General features: G+C 44.0%; 1 protein-coding gene across 2 annotated transcripts in view; it reads left to right on the top strand.

Annotated features, from left to right (window-relative positions):
- Positions 1–14496, top strand: part of LOC126516414 (presequence protease, mitochondrial) — a 146332-nt gene that overhangs the window by 118778 nt on the left and 13058 nt on the right. For both annotated transcript variants that reach the window (XM_072285549.1, XM_050166533.3), the window contains exons 25-27: positions 684–798; positions 5217–5350; positions 10334–10429. In XM_072285549.1, coding sequence (XP_072141650.1) covers positions 684–798; positions 5217–5350; positions 10334–10429 — 345 coding nt within the window. The remainder of the gene's footprint in view (positions 1–683; positions 799–5216; positions 5351–10333; positions 10430–14496) is intronic.

The raw sequence follows: 14496 nt of genomic DNA, 5'->3' as shown, positions 1-14496 counted from the left end.
AGAGCAGCTCAGGTCACTCTGAGGAATTATTTGTGGGCATAAGGCTGTTGGGAAAACTAAGAAGGGCCGGTAGGCTTCCAGAGCATTTTAAGAAGTAGAACACACCAAAATTTATGTTAACATGTACAGTGTTACCTAAGCTATATTTGCCATTGCCGATATAAACATGCCCTCAGGAGATGTGGCCAAAATACACTTGGTAGCGACTAAACCTTACTAAAGAGGAAAGGGGGTTAACCGACGGGCCCGATTTTTTATTAGTCATATAGGAAGCCAACAAACACTGACACCAAGGACAACATAGGGGAAATTACTTGTGCTTAATAAATGAAAAACCTGCGGCAAGTTGTTTTTCATCCACTTTCATTTCCATTAATTTATGGTTTCTTTATTTCGTTTATTAATCGCAAGTAATTTCCCCTATGTTGTCGTTGGTGTCAGTGTTTGTTGGCTTCTTATGATATGACTAAAGAGAGGAGTTATTTATAGGCGCAAGGCTGTTGGGAAAGTTAAGCAGGACATTAAAATTTGTGTTATCATGCACAATGTTACTCACTAGTAAAATACTGCTAGGCTATAATTTGCTATTGCTTAATTAAGCATGCTTTCAGGTGATGTGGTTGAAGTGCACTTGGTGATGACTAAACATTTCTAAACGGAGGGCTTAATTTCTTTGTTTCAAGGGACCCAAACATGGAGAAAACATTGGATGTATTTTGTGACTCGGTAGCATGGCTCACAAAAGGAGAGTTTACAGAAGAAGACCTTGCAGAATCTAAGCTGTCCTGCTTTGCAAAGGTGAGCATGCATGCTGGAATTGTGTGCCTTATGTGCCTCTTACACATGCCCTTTTAACTACCACTAAAACCAACAACTGTTCAAATCCGTGAGCTCCACTGATTCCATTATGTAAGCTTGCAGGCTTTAAGTTTTCTTTCTTTTTTTTTTCAGGGGTCATGACAGTGTGTGACACATGTACGTTTGGGCATGCATGCATGTGTGTGCGTATGCATGCATGTGTGCTGTACATGCATTTGTTCAGAGCTTAACCCCAAGAGTGCTTTGCTTGCATATTACAGGGTAAAGCTACTGTTGTGCGGGGCTCAGGTACACTCAATTTAAAGCGATAGCTTTCTTTCGCTGCTTTGTATGTTTCTACTTTGAGGTGGGTAACCTTGACACATGCCTTTACCGTAATTTTCTGCATATAACCTACCACCATGTATAGCCGGTACCCCCTATTACCACAGCCTGGAAAAAAATAATACCTGCATGTATAACCTGCGGAAATAACTGTATGTCACCATGCCCAAATCTTTGAAAAGACTGTCTTCATTCGCGGGTGCACGACTCGTCCACGTCATATCTTCGGTCAGCAGCTCTTTGACCCCCCCCCCCCCCCCTCTTTTGGTGACGCTGATAAAGCTGGATTCACTCGACAGACATGATCACGGATGGATCAGTCATGTGACATGAATCAGATCACTTTGCAGCCAGCATTCACACGATAGAGGATGACGGCGCGGACAGAGCAGCCCTCACATGGGCAATTGCGACGGAGCAAATGTGACCAAGCAAAAGAAAACCAATAATGAGTTGGGTCTCCGCCGTATCGCGCCGACTGAAAGAGCATCGCGGAAACAGGGCACTTATGATACCGTGATATGTGATCTGCAAGCTTAAATCAAGATCAAAACACATGGCTGAGGAGATGGTGGTGTTCCCTAGGAGATAAGGAAGCTCTAAATGGCCTTTAAAGGGACACTAAAGGCAAATATTAAGCTAAAATGATAGATTAGTGCTGGAAAACCTTTAAGGCATCAATATTATCGCGAGCAGAGCCTTAATAATCGAGAAATTGAGCTAAATGCAGGACATGGTTAGAGACTCCCCCAGGACTTCAAGCACTTGCCCGATGACAAAAGCACTCCTCAGTTAAATTCTGTCACTAGTACTCAACCATTCGTTGCAAAAAACATGCTTGTATTGTATTATAAGACAAAATAAAATGCTACTTGCTTAGTTCCATTTCACTTTTTAGAAGAAAACATTGAAATTACCCTTGACAACGACGCAGGCGGTCAAAAGGTTTCACTTTCGTTCGACTCTGCGCTGCCCACGCTTTCACGTTTCACTGGTTTCGTTATTGTGTAGTGCTGCGCTGGCTTTGCTGGCTCACGAACTTGCACAAACTACAAGTAGCAGAGAATTCAACCTCCATGTGGTGTCGCAAGATACCCGAACACGCTATATACGCCACTTCACCAAAAAATAGCTGCAGTGGCGAATCCACCACTCAGTCTTGCTTGGAAGTGCCGTCTGTCGGACGGGGTTTTACTCACCGATGGCAGCAAAGGGCGGTGATGGCGTATGCAATGTCACCACTCCCCAGGTTGGGTGGCGGGAGGTTTGAATTTCAAAAAACGCATTCGGACCCTTCAGATGCAATTTTCTCGTAAACTAAGTCATTTCTTGGCACGAAACAAGTGTTGCGATGTTTCTGGAATGGTATTTAAACAGTCCACGTCGATTTAGTATTTGCCTTTAGTGTCCCTTTAAATGGAGAACCTTGTCTTGAGGTGTGGCTTCCCGGCAGTGTGTGCTGCGTTGCTGTGCTGCACTACCTCAAGGTGAAATTCACACATAACCGGCACCCCGACTTTAACGTTAAATTTAAAAAAAATGGTGCGAATTTTATGGGCAGAAATATAGTTTATATATATAAACAAATTACATTTCCAATGGTTGGTTTCGAACCTAGTTCCTCTAGCACAGAAGCGCGATGCTCTACTAGGCCACGGATGCATGCCTAAAAAGGCTGAGTAAGACACCTTTACCAATTTACCTCATGCAGGCCAGTGTTTTGAGATGCTTGGTGTACCAGGTATGTCGCATAGGACCAATTTACTTACAAAAAGTGAGTGCATGCATCTTTAGCTGACGATGTAGATAATCACAGGAAACATTCATCACCTAAGGTCACTGCGCGTCTCTCACTGTACTGTGGCACATTTCTACAAAGTCAAGCATGTCATGCCCTGTGATTCAACATGTTTTAATGCTTAGTAAAGGTGCTCAATAAAATAATAATGCTTTTTCTGCACAGTCCACCGTGGTGGCTGAGCGATGCATTCGTCACTGAAATCTGCAGCATGTCTCCTGTCATATTTCACCATTTTACCTTGCAGGCTGAAGAAAGCTTCGCTTACACAGATTCCCACAGTGTGTGGGATCTGCATAATTTTTTCTACTTTTGTTCAATCAGCTGCTTGGAAATAATTTTGAAAAAGAGAAAGGATAGTGGCTTGGTCACACCGTATGGAAACCTGCCGCATTCGCTCAGTGGCTGTGGCGTTGCGCTGCTGAGCATGTGGTCGCAAGTTTAATCACGTCCACAGCAACTGCATTCTGATGAGGGTAGAATGCAAAAGCACATGTGTACCTTGTATTGGGTGCACATTAAAACAAAGCCCAGGTGGTCAAAATTAATCTGCAGTTTCCCACTACAGTCTGCCTCATAATCGCATTGTGGTTTTGGCACGTAGAACCCCGGATTTTAATTTAGCACCTTATGTAAAAGCTATTTGAACACAAGTTGCGTAGTGATATTGCGTGTACAATGGGGACTTTCTTTTTCCTCTTTTTACCCTAGGTTTTGCCTCACTGGGGCAAAGCATATCTGTTCGGAAGGGCCCTACATTCTTGTACAATGTTCTTATGCAGTGTTAATTTTTACTAAATAACTTTTTTGATTCCTCACAGCTCAAAAGCCTCAAGTTATGAAATAAATTACAAGTTAATGTGCTCTAAAAATTTCAAACATTAGAGGAAAGGTGGTAAAGAAGGTACGCCAGTACTTTGTTTGGAGTAAAAAAAGAAAAAGAGATTTTTATTTAATCTGATGTCAAATTTGCATTTTATATTGTAGCATCTGTACTCATAGGCGAGTATAAAAGGGGCCAGAACTTCCACAAATTACCAAGTTTAACCTGGCTTGACAGCCATTGCAATACCCAGTACATGCCTGCTGAAGATACCACTGGGGCATGGCCCAGGCAGCCTTATCATAGGAGATTGAACATCATTGTGTGGAGTTTTATGCAATGACATGAGAAACTCACACATGCATGAACAAGTGGTATGGCACACAAGGCACTACCTAACGCCGTGAAGTGCACAAAGTATTGATCACTGTGGACAGCAATTAATTATTCTATTTTTTTTTTCTATTCCAGCAATTGTGGCAGTTGCATAATATGAAAACCATTTATTTATAATAAAGCTTGAGGCAGGGCTTCAAGGAGATTCATCTTTAACTACTAGAGCCCTTTATGGCCACAGCAGGTTTGGCGGCAGTATGTTGCTGGGGTCAGAGCTGAAACTTGTCAGCCTTAAATACACACTGTCTAAGCATATTTACAGTGCTTAGGCATTGAAACTGTAATGCTTTTTTTTTTGTTATATTCTGCACATAGCACTTAAAAACAGCTCAGTGCCAACTTTGCTTGCTGCACTGTGTTGTAGATCGGGAACGCAGGATCAGAGGGCTGAAGGTGAATGTTTATTGAGTTGCATATGCTATGCCCAAGCAGACTGCCTGTGTGAAGTGGGCTCCTCAATGGGAAAGAGGGTTGTTGCATCACTCTCTCTTTAAATTGCGCGCTGAGAGTGACGTCCCTGGCCACGTGACCATGACCGGAGTTGACAGCGGCTGCAGGAGGACATATTTCACAGTTGCACTCCGATGTAAACATTGAGAAGCTATGGGGTGTGTCACTTCACACCCATGGTGTTAAACACATGCACAGTGTGGCTCTTCTGCAGCTTATATGTATAGCTTTTGGGTTCACAACACCCTGGAAAAAGATGTGGGGCTTTCAACTGTTCATCCATTTCACATTCATTGCTTTCACCAGAGTAATCTCAATGTAACTTTCACTGCTGTTCACACACAGCATTTATACTGTGCTTACACAATGAAGAGTTTAGGCCCTGCTGTATTGCCATACCAGCTATACAAATAATATGGTTATCCACTTTTGTAGCCACATAGTACAAGTACTGCACATGTAATATGCATATACCCTGCTGGATAGCAAGCTTTACTGGCTTCGCCGGTGCAGTTTCAGCTGGTAATACAGCAGGACTAAAACTTTAAATCGTACGACTTCTCTCTGCCCTGGGCTTAAGCAGTGCCGTTCTACCAACGAGTGCAGGTTGACAAGCCAATCACTCCAGGTGACTGTGGGGCCGCAGCATTCCTGCATGGAGTGACAGATGAGATGAGGCAAGAGCACCGGCAGAGGATATTTGCCTGCAGCAAAGATGACATCATCTCGGCAGTCAAGACGTATGTGAAGAGTCCACACTTTGAGCATGCAAAAGCATTTTTACTTGCCATTTGTAATCTTATATAGTAGTGACACTTTCCTTGACTTTGTTTGGCCCGAGTTAGTTCCTTTGAACTACACTAAAACCTCGTTAATTCGATGTCATCGGGACCGCAAAAAATCTTCGAATTAAGCAGGTTTTTGAATTAACCGAACAAACAAAAAAATGCAACCCAGGCAAAAATTTCACTGCAGGAATGTGCTACCTTTATTCGGCGATCTTTGGATTACTTAAAGTAATCAGAGATGCTGGTTTGCCGCGTCCTGTAGTTCGAGGCTCCAAGGGTCATGTTTTCTAGTTGGCCAACTACGTGCGGCATTTGAGAATTTCCACTGTGGCACTCAACAAAACTGCAGATAACGTTCAGCGATCCAATAACTTCCCCGAGAGCGATAGCTTCACTCTCCAAGTCTGAGTGGCACGTTTGTTGATCATTTTCAGTCTTCAGATACACATCGTTTGCACCGTACTCGCTAAGCAGCAGAGCCAACGTGTGTTTCTTCCAGTCGTCGAGGACGCTCTCGTTTGCGCTGCCGCTCTCGCCACAGACGGCTACGAAGGTCAAATTATTGCGCTCTTTAAAACGGCTGAACCATCCGTTGCTACACTTGAACTCTTTGTGCCCAAGTTGTAGAGCCAAATCGTTGGCCTTCTCCTGCAGTATCGTTCCATTGATGAGGAGGTGGGCTGCGTTTGCTTTGTGCAGCCAGCAAAGTAAAGCTGATTCCACACCTTGGTTCGTGGGAGCCTGTACTCACGACCGCTTCGAAGAATGCATCTTGCTGCAGGCCTCCAGTACCTTCGACTTTTCTTCAATATTGTGGACAACGTCGAGAGGGGCACGCTGTGCCTTTCAGCCAACTCGGTCTTGGAACACGTGTTCTTACCTGCTTCTTGGATCAAGCAGAACTTCTGCTGGAGTGTTAAAGTTTTATACTTCGGCATCTTCACTCACTGGCACTTCTGCACAGTTCATAAAAAAAAAAGAAAAAACGCTAGCTGCAACACCCCAACCACCGCACACAAAGAAACGGTGCAGACCGGCGTTGCGCGCACGCACGTCGCCACAGGTGCGGAGAGAGAATGGGCGAATGGCAGCCAGTGGCAGTGGCACAGAACACGCGCTGACACTGCGACCGCTGCGACTGTGAGGAGCGTGTGGAATGGGGGACGAGAGTACGTGACAAAAACCGGTATGCCTGCTGCCTTGCAGTGAAGCACATCTCCTCTGCAGGCGCACGTTTCGGCAGTGCGCGGGGCGTACCGTGGACTGATTTTTGTGCTAGCAGTACTACGGGTCGGGCGCTTCGTCTATAAATAATAATGATTGCTATGTGGTGTCGCCTCGCAGCTCCGAATGGCCGTCGTTTCGTCGGGTTTACGGTGAAATGGGGATCGGGAATTGCCGCATAGCACCCCAAATCTTCGAATTAACCGGGTTGGCCTAGGCCGCCGGTTCGAATTATCCAGTCAAATTTACATTACGGGACAACAGAAAACCTTCGAATTATCCGGGATTTCAAATTAAGAGTTTGAATTAACGAGGTTTTACTGTAGTTTTACCCGAGTTTCCTTCTGGTATTATTGCTGTACAGTAGGCTGTGACTATTTAGTTTGTGATGTGTTGCTCTTCTCTTTTCTTGCCTAATGACAGACTTTGTGTGCTAGCCAATTATAAGGTCGTTAAAGTGCTGAGGAAAACTGAACCAGTTATAAGGACTGTATTTTGTAATAATCGATTTCATTTTCCATTCTTATCATTCGTTGCTCCAAGTTGCCCCCAATGGGCCTCTTCGATTTTCGGAGTTCTGGCAGCCCGCCCGCAGCCAGACGGCAGCCAGCTAGTTCCGATCCTGATAGGAAGTAATGTGGGCTGGTATTCCAAGACAACCTGAAGCTGCCTGAAGTTTGCAAAATCAAACGCCAGGGCAGCTGGCCGCGGGATGAATGTAAACACGCTACCAGCATGACAGCACCCAGTGCGGCCGGCGGGCGCTCGGCATAGTCGGCCCATTTATGTGTTGCCAGCTTGAAAATTTATAGTTGCATTCAGGGATACAATCACTTTCACGAGATTTCGCGTGACTCGGCACAGGACGTGCACCAGGTCAACCTCATTTTGCACAGCACAGCAGATGGCCAAAACTTGTCCGATGCCAAGACGCGAAATTGCACATGAGTGATTGTATCCTTGAAAGCGATCGTATCGCCCACCGGTGACTTTGCTGAATTATCGTTGTGTAATTATCGTTGTGTCATCACTTGACGAGACATGAAAAAGCAGGATATCGGGTATGTCTTATACGTATAAAATTTTGTGCCGACCTGCTTGGGCTTTGATTTCAGAAAGTTTGTTTCGGCTGATGGCACTTTTCTTATGATCCTATGGAGCTGGGAATGCAGCTGGCGCATGAAAATGCACGCCGCCTGTGACCAGCGAAAAGTTTCACACGAAAAACAATGTTGGTTGCAATAATGAGAGCAATAAGCTAATGTACATGTGTCTATTACTTGACCAGTGCATTCTTGACATAAATGACCTGCAGTTCGAACACATATTGATTTCAAACTGCCACCCAAGCATACGACGGAGACATGGAGCAAACCCGGGCTAGCTGAAATGCCTTCGTTAACTGCAGAAAAAGGAGATATCACCGCATATATATGCGAAATATGTGAAAAGGAACACCACCAGAGAAAGACAAACTGAAAATGCACCGCAGTGTGTGTGAATGAGTATCTACAACTTGCGCAGAACACGATGCAGATAACTCGCACGCACGAGAGCGTGGCGCGCTGTTCACTGCCGGGAAGAAGCTTTCACGGAACACACACGCATACACATACAAAAGCTTCAAATGGTTCACCGCTGCTCGTATCGCACCACCTCGCATTGTGGAACGGTGCGTTAGAACTTAAGAAGATAATGCTAGAAGTAAGGAAATCCAAAGATGACCGTAGCCAATTGGCTGATCGAGGTAAAGTCTCCAAGCACCCGAGTTGCAATCCGTCAAGTCCCCACAAAGGTAGCGACAAGCGCTCATCGCCTCTTTTAGTTGTCTGCTAGCCAGAGAACTTCCAGATTGCAGCCAGACCAAAATCATCCTGGCTGGTTCTGGCAACCCGTGGGTAGCCAGAATTGTCCAGCCCAAGTAAAACGAACGCCCGGCGGAAGTGCGTGGCATGGTGGACAGAGCAACTTGAAAAAAATGAAGGTGCTCTGGCTGGCTCTCGCAGCCTGCAGGCAGCGAGAAGTGGAAAATCGAAGAGGCCCAATAATGGCAGCATAGCTTCTTCATAACGAGTGACACAGTGCAAAAAGAATGGATGATGAAATGTGTCATTACAAAATAAGACCTCAGGATTACTTCATGACTATAAGTTGTGGTGTTAACAACCGATTGCAAAATACCACTAATGCTTGCCTATTAGCTTATAGTATGCTGTATCTGCAGTAGCAGTCAGTGAAAGGGAAATAATAGCTGAGATGTTACAATGAACCAATTAAGCGACATAGATGGGCTAGTTGGTTGCTGGTTTGATGAAACACAGTTATATACATGGAACAGACACAAAGAATGCGACTGTCCTCTGTGCATTCTTTCTGTGTCCCGTCCTCAAAATGCGCCATTATAACCATGTTCCATCAATACAATGAACCACTCCATATGGTCGGGATTGTCATCATTACATTAATTCACATAGCTCAGTGTACGAGCAAAAATTTGTTATGCTCGCTTCAATGTAGAAAACATCATGTGAAAAAAAAATAGTATGCAAGTTAAAGCAGTTGGTCACTGTTATTTCAGCAATGTTGGTAATGAAGAGTGGAGAATTAGGTACAAGTTAATGATAGCGAGCTTGTGTAGTGAAACTGGGTCAAGGCATACACCGAGAGCTGCTAAAAATGGGAAGTCACATTGGTTTTCCAGCCACAGGGCCATTAATAGGAAGTCGTAAAGACTTGTTTTTCTTGTGAAAACAGTACCTGTAAAATTGTGCTATCTTTGCTACAAACTAAGGTAAATATTTGCAACTATCCAACGTAGACATAACTTAAATGCCACTTTCTTGCTTAAATTTAATCTTATCAACTTTTAATTACAGCAAACCAGTGTGTATAATTCAAGCAGAACATCAACCATGTCTCATACTACCTATCTCAGCAGTCTACAACAGGCAGTATGTTCAGGGATTTTTTTCTCAGTGGTACAGACTCAATTGGAAAAACTCATGGCAGTAGAACAATCGTTTGAGCACTTTCTTATGGGTCCACGTAGTTATAAAGTAATGAAATCTCAATTTAATGTAAAGCCATTTAAGTTGAAATATTTTTCAAGAAAAATAAATGAATTACTGGCTAAAACCACATGTGTAAGGTGAACATTGGCTGCATGCATCACAAAAGAAAAGGTGAAAAAAAACCATCCTTTACCCTAGCTGATGAAATGCAGCGCATTGAACTTCCTGTCGAACATAGTAGTGGCTTTAGTAAAGTTGTGGGCAGTAATATTCTGCACACTGAGGTGAAGTGGCGCCATATTATGTAAGGCAGAGGGTTCAGTATACATGCAGCTCTATTTTCATGGCTTTTTTTTCTTCTTTCCTTGCCACCACTGCATGGAACTCGCAGAAACAAATTATGTACACAAATGTGTAGACACTGTATATTGTGAAAGGAGATGATGCAGCTGTAGCAGGTATCTTGTCCCCCTCATAAAAGCAAACTTGGTGGCAAATAGCAGGATTTCGTTAACTGCGAAGTTTGCTTTTCATGATGAGTAAAATGACTACCTTTTTATAATTATGCTACAGTTAAGTCAGTTAAGCGGATGACAGTTTTTGTTCTGCATGGTACCTTGCTCGCCTTACATATTTCCTCAGAACTTTATTTATACAAACCTGTTTTGCATGCTTGCTTTTGTTTCTACCCACATTTTAGGTGTGCGGGTGAAAGTGGATGCACATCGAGTGTCGCTGTCATCGGCCCTGAAAATAGGTTCACAGAGACCGGGAAACACTGGCTTGTCCACAGAGAGTAGGTGCTGTCTGCAAGGTTGTAAGGCCTTCCACTTCATGTGCTTAGCCGTGGAAATCGGACTGTCATATCTGCTGGCCTACATGTTTGTCTGTACCATCTCCATGGTCTGGTTTGTTCAGCTGTGCCTTATCTTACTAGTGAATGAGTAGTGCTCAACATGTAAGGGCTTTTGATCGCAACTGTCGTGCCACTGTACCTTATACCTTATACCTTTATGATTCTAAATTCAGGGCAACAGCAGAGTCAATAAGAAGGTGAAGTAGCTGGTCACTGCAGTCAGCTTCAGTTAATTTGTCACCCAGTTGCTCAACACACCTTTTAATTTAGCCATGCTCAAAAGCCCCCAAATGGCAGCCATGTCTGTAACACCTACATTTAGTTTGAACTGCCTTCTTTTTTTGTTCTTTTACATCGCCTGTCACAGATGGCACTTTTCAGCCTTTTAGGTGGATTTCTAGAAGAGGCAGACATGCATGACAAATTGCAACGCCCAGTAGCCGCTCCCAGCCAGAGAGTCGAGGTAACACGCATAAACGCTGCGACGTGAAACGCTGTCCTAGCAACGTCACTCATCATGACACGTTAATTCGGCAAATCGTCCAATGCGAAACACGCAATGCTGCCACCGGAAAGGCACTGCATGGCGAAAAAGGAAGAGGAAAAAAAAATGGAGGTGGGGCTAGTCAGGTGAACCCAACGCGGTCCTTCAGTTTCGGTATGGGAGAAGGAGTGGAAGGAATGTCATGGATGCTGCTCGATGCAGAGGGAGAGAGTCTCTGCTGGGAGCTGCACTTGCCTCCTATAGGTATGGTAACACGGCATTCGATTTCGTCTGTCTCCTCCAGTAATGAACCAATTTGCAAAAAATTATTTCAGCAAAACAATCCCTAGACGGTGTTTTAGAACTTCTAGTTTAAAAACTGAAACTAAAATTTACAACGGGGCTTGGTGAAGGGCCCTTTAAAGGGAGATGTGCCTTAGAGATTCATATTTCTTCATAATAAAGCGAACTGAATGAAAAATATGCAGAATATAGAGTTCAGTCACTGATTTTCGGATAGCTCTTTAGTTTTTCAATATTTTAATCTGTTATTTTTCTGTGACTCCTCAAAGTAGGATATGGTCTCTTGTGCAAGGTTTTGGCTTTCAACAAGGCATAGGAGATTGTTTTAATATAGCATATATTGCTTTTTATGAACAACTAACTGGAAGTGAGCTAAAACTTATTTTCGTTTAGTGTTTCTATTTAAAAAAGAAACATTAATTTGGGCTGTAGGTATTGAGAGCGCTCATGATTGGTCTCCTAAAGTTAGCATAATCAATATTGCTTCAAGTTACGATAAGGCCTGAATACTTGACTCTACATATCCTTGTCTGTACGAGTACAGGTTTGGCCGATATTGAGTCACATTAATTACAAGAATTTCTGTGCACAAGTAGTAAAAATAGTGTAAGATTGAAAACAAAGGAAAATTAAGTTGAAACTTCTAAACACACTTTTTGGTTTAAGGACTGCTCAACCTGCATGAAATACGGCCAGAATGCGGACCAATATTTGCAGAAGTGTCAAACTTCAAGTTCTCCTGCTGTGTAGGTGGCACACTTATAACACTTGTGAGTTTCCTCCTCCAGGCAGACTTTTTTTGCTGCACCTTGATGACAAGGTTTAGCTTCAGCTGTCTGTTTTCCAGACTCCGGTGTATCTGGTCACTCAGAGCAAATCAACTCCTGGGTTGGAACGATGCCCAGCTCCTGTAGAACCCCCTCAAAGCCTTTGTGGCCATTCTTAAACCGCAGTGCAGCTATAGAAGTTGCCATCTCTACAACAGTGCATGAATTCGTTGAGCGAAAATTGAAGAATGAGCTGCTGCCAGCTCAGTCATGGCTAGTGCTCATTATGCAAGGAAAGCTCACCTTCTGGCAAAACTTGTAACTGTGACCCTCATAAGTCTAGCACGAATAGAAGAATGAGGCCCCTACAACCATGCCTCAATTAGAATAACTTTTAATTCGAATAACTTTTAGAAGTTATTAGAATTAGAATATTAGAATTAGAATAACTTTTAGAATAACTTTTTTCCCTTTTAAAAAAAATACCTAATTGAAATTACCCTTGACAACGACATGGGTGGTCGAAAGATTTAGTTTTCACTCGACTCTACACTGCCCACGTTTTCATGTTTCAGTAGTGTCGTCGCGTAGTGCTGCACTGGTTTTGCTGGCTTGCATAACTCGCACGATAGCAAGTAGCAGAGAATTCAACTTCCATGTGATGTCACGGGATGCCCGAACAGTCTACACCACTTGACCAAAAAGTAGCTGCAGTCGCATATCCACCGCTCCATGGAGGAAGGAAAAAAACTCCACACTTTTCTCCTAGCGTCCTACCCCCTCTGCGCGCTAGGAGAAAAGTGTGGAGGAAGTGACAGGATAGTTTCTCCTTCTTTTTTTTTTTTTTTCTGTAGTGGCCATGTTCTCGGGCCACAATGGCGACTTTGTTATGGTTGTGTGCGCTCACACGTGTTGCTCTGTAGGCTTCGTACCGTTGCAAAGGCGTTGCTTGGGCAGGTTTACGTTCGTCTCCGTGCTTTGCTGCGTTGTGTGATCTGGACCGTGCTCTTCCGGGTGTTGCTGTGGCCAGGTGGGACAGAAGGAACTAAAACTTGCAAAATGAACGCGCATGCAAGGCTTTATGCAATGTACCGTGCCATGGCAATGGCAACGGACGAAGGAATATCTGTGGGAAATTTTATCCTCTTCGGCGGAATCGTGCTAACATGCCATCGCAGGCCGAAACCGATGCGTTTTAGAATCTGTACAGTGAACCCCTTGCAGGTCAGTGATTCCTGGTTTTGTCAGCACATGGTGCATTTGCGGACGTAGAACATACATTAATCAAGAATGCATAATCCTGGTATTAGAAATGAATGTACAGTAACGACTTGCTTTTGTGCATATTAAAACACATGTTGTTCAACTGTTGCTTGTTTCTCACAAGGCTCGCAACGGCACGAACTCTTAAGCAGAGCGCATTTAAGGGTCATACACACCTGGCACAAGTGTACCACAATACACGTGCCGATAAAGCTTTACGCAGAATATGTGCATTTTGCTGCCCTCGGCACCGTGCGCCGGCCAATTGGCGCTTCATCCGGGAAGATGGGAAAGAAGCGGCTGATTTGACTTATTAAAGGGACCCTAAAACGATTTTGACAATCTTGTACAAATGTACTGAGTCGTTAGAGTAGGTCCTTCTGATCATTAATTGACGCATCTAAGTGCTCCGCGTAAAGCATGTAATTTATTATACGGTTTTAAAAATGTACATCTCTGCCGATCGCAGCACACTGCTCGGCGGAATTTTCAGCCGCCCCTACCCGTATGACGTAAATCACAAATTGAAGTCAGTAGGGCGAGCTATCCGATTCACTGCCGAGGGCATGTCATCGATAATTTTTCCACCTTTATGGTGAACAAATGATGTTCGTAATAGTCTGAATGTTAGTTAATTTGTTTCTATATAAAGAAAGTAACAGGAAGAGAATGCTCAAGAGCAATTTCTCACTACACTTAAGCACTTTCGGCACACAGCAAGTGTCGTCTGCTTGTGTGACAACGTGCTCCATTTTAACGAGAGCTCCACGGTCAGAGTCAGTCTCAGTCTTTTCGCGAGCACTATGATTCGACTTTGTTGCGTTGTGGACTGCAAACGTAGCGACTGGCAATATGTCAAGCTGCGACATCGTGTCCCTCTATAAGGCAGCAGATGAGCGGACTGGCTGCAGTGCATCGGACTGCCGCTATTTGATCGGCACCAGGATTTGCGCTTTTGCAGCCGTCACGTTACACCGAAAGATTATAAATGCAATAGCATTTCGCAAGTCCGGTATTAGGGTAAACGCAAGCGCAAGGGGACAGGGCCTGGCCGTTTGACCGTGTTGTTTCATGGAATGAGCAAAAGCGCAAATGTGAATGGTCTGCACGGTGCAGCCACCTGGTGGCACAGAGCTCAACCACACACAGTAGCAGTAACGAAATGTATTCTGCTTTGCTGCTGGTGTAAA

Source organism: Dermacentor andersoni, chromosome 1 (assembly GCF_023375885.2).
Source record: "Dermacentor andersoni chromosome 1, qqDerAnde1_hic_scaffold, whole genome shotgun sequence".
Classification (NCBI taxonomy): Eukaryota; Metazoa; Arthropoda; class Arachnida; order Ixodida; family Ixodidae; genus Dermacentor; species Dermacentor andersoni.
The sequence above is the reverse complement of the archived record's forward strand: the minus strand, read 5'-3'. Positions and strand labels throughout refer to the sequence as shown.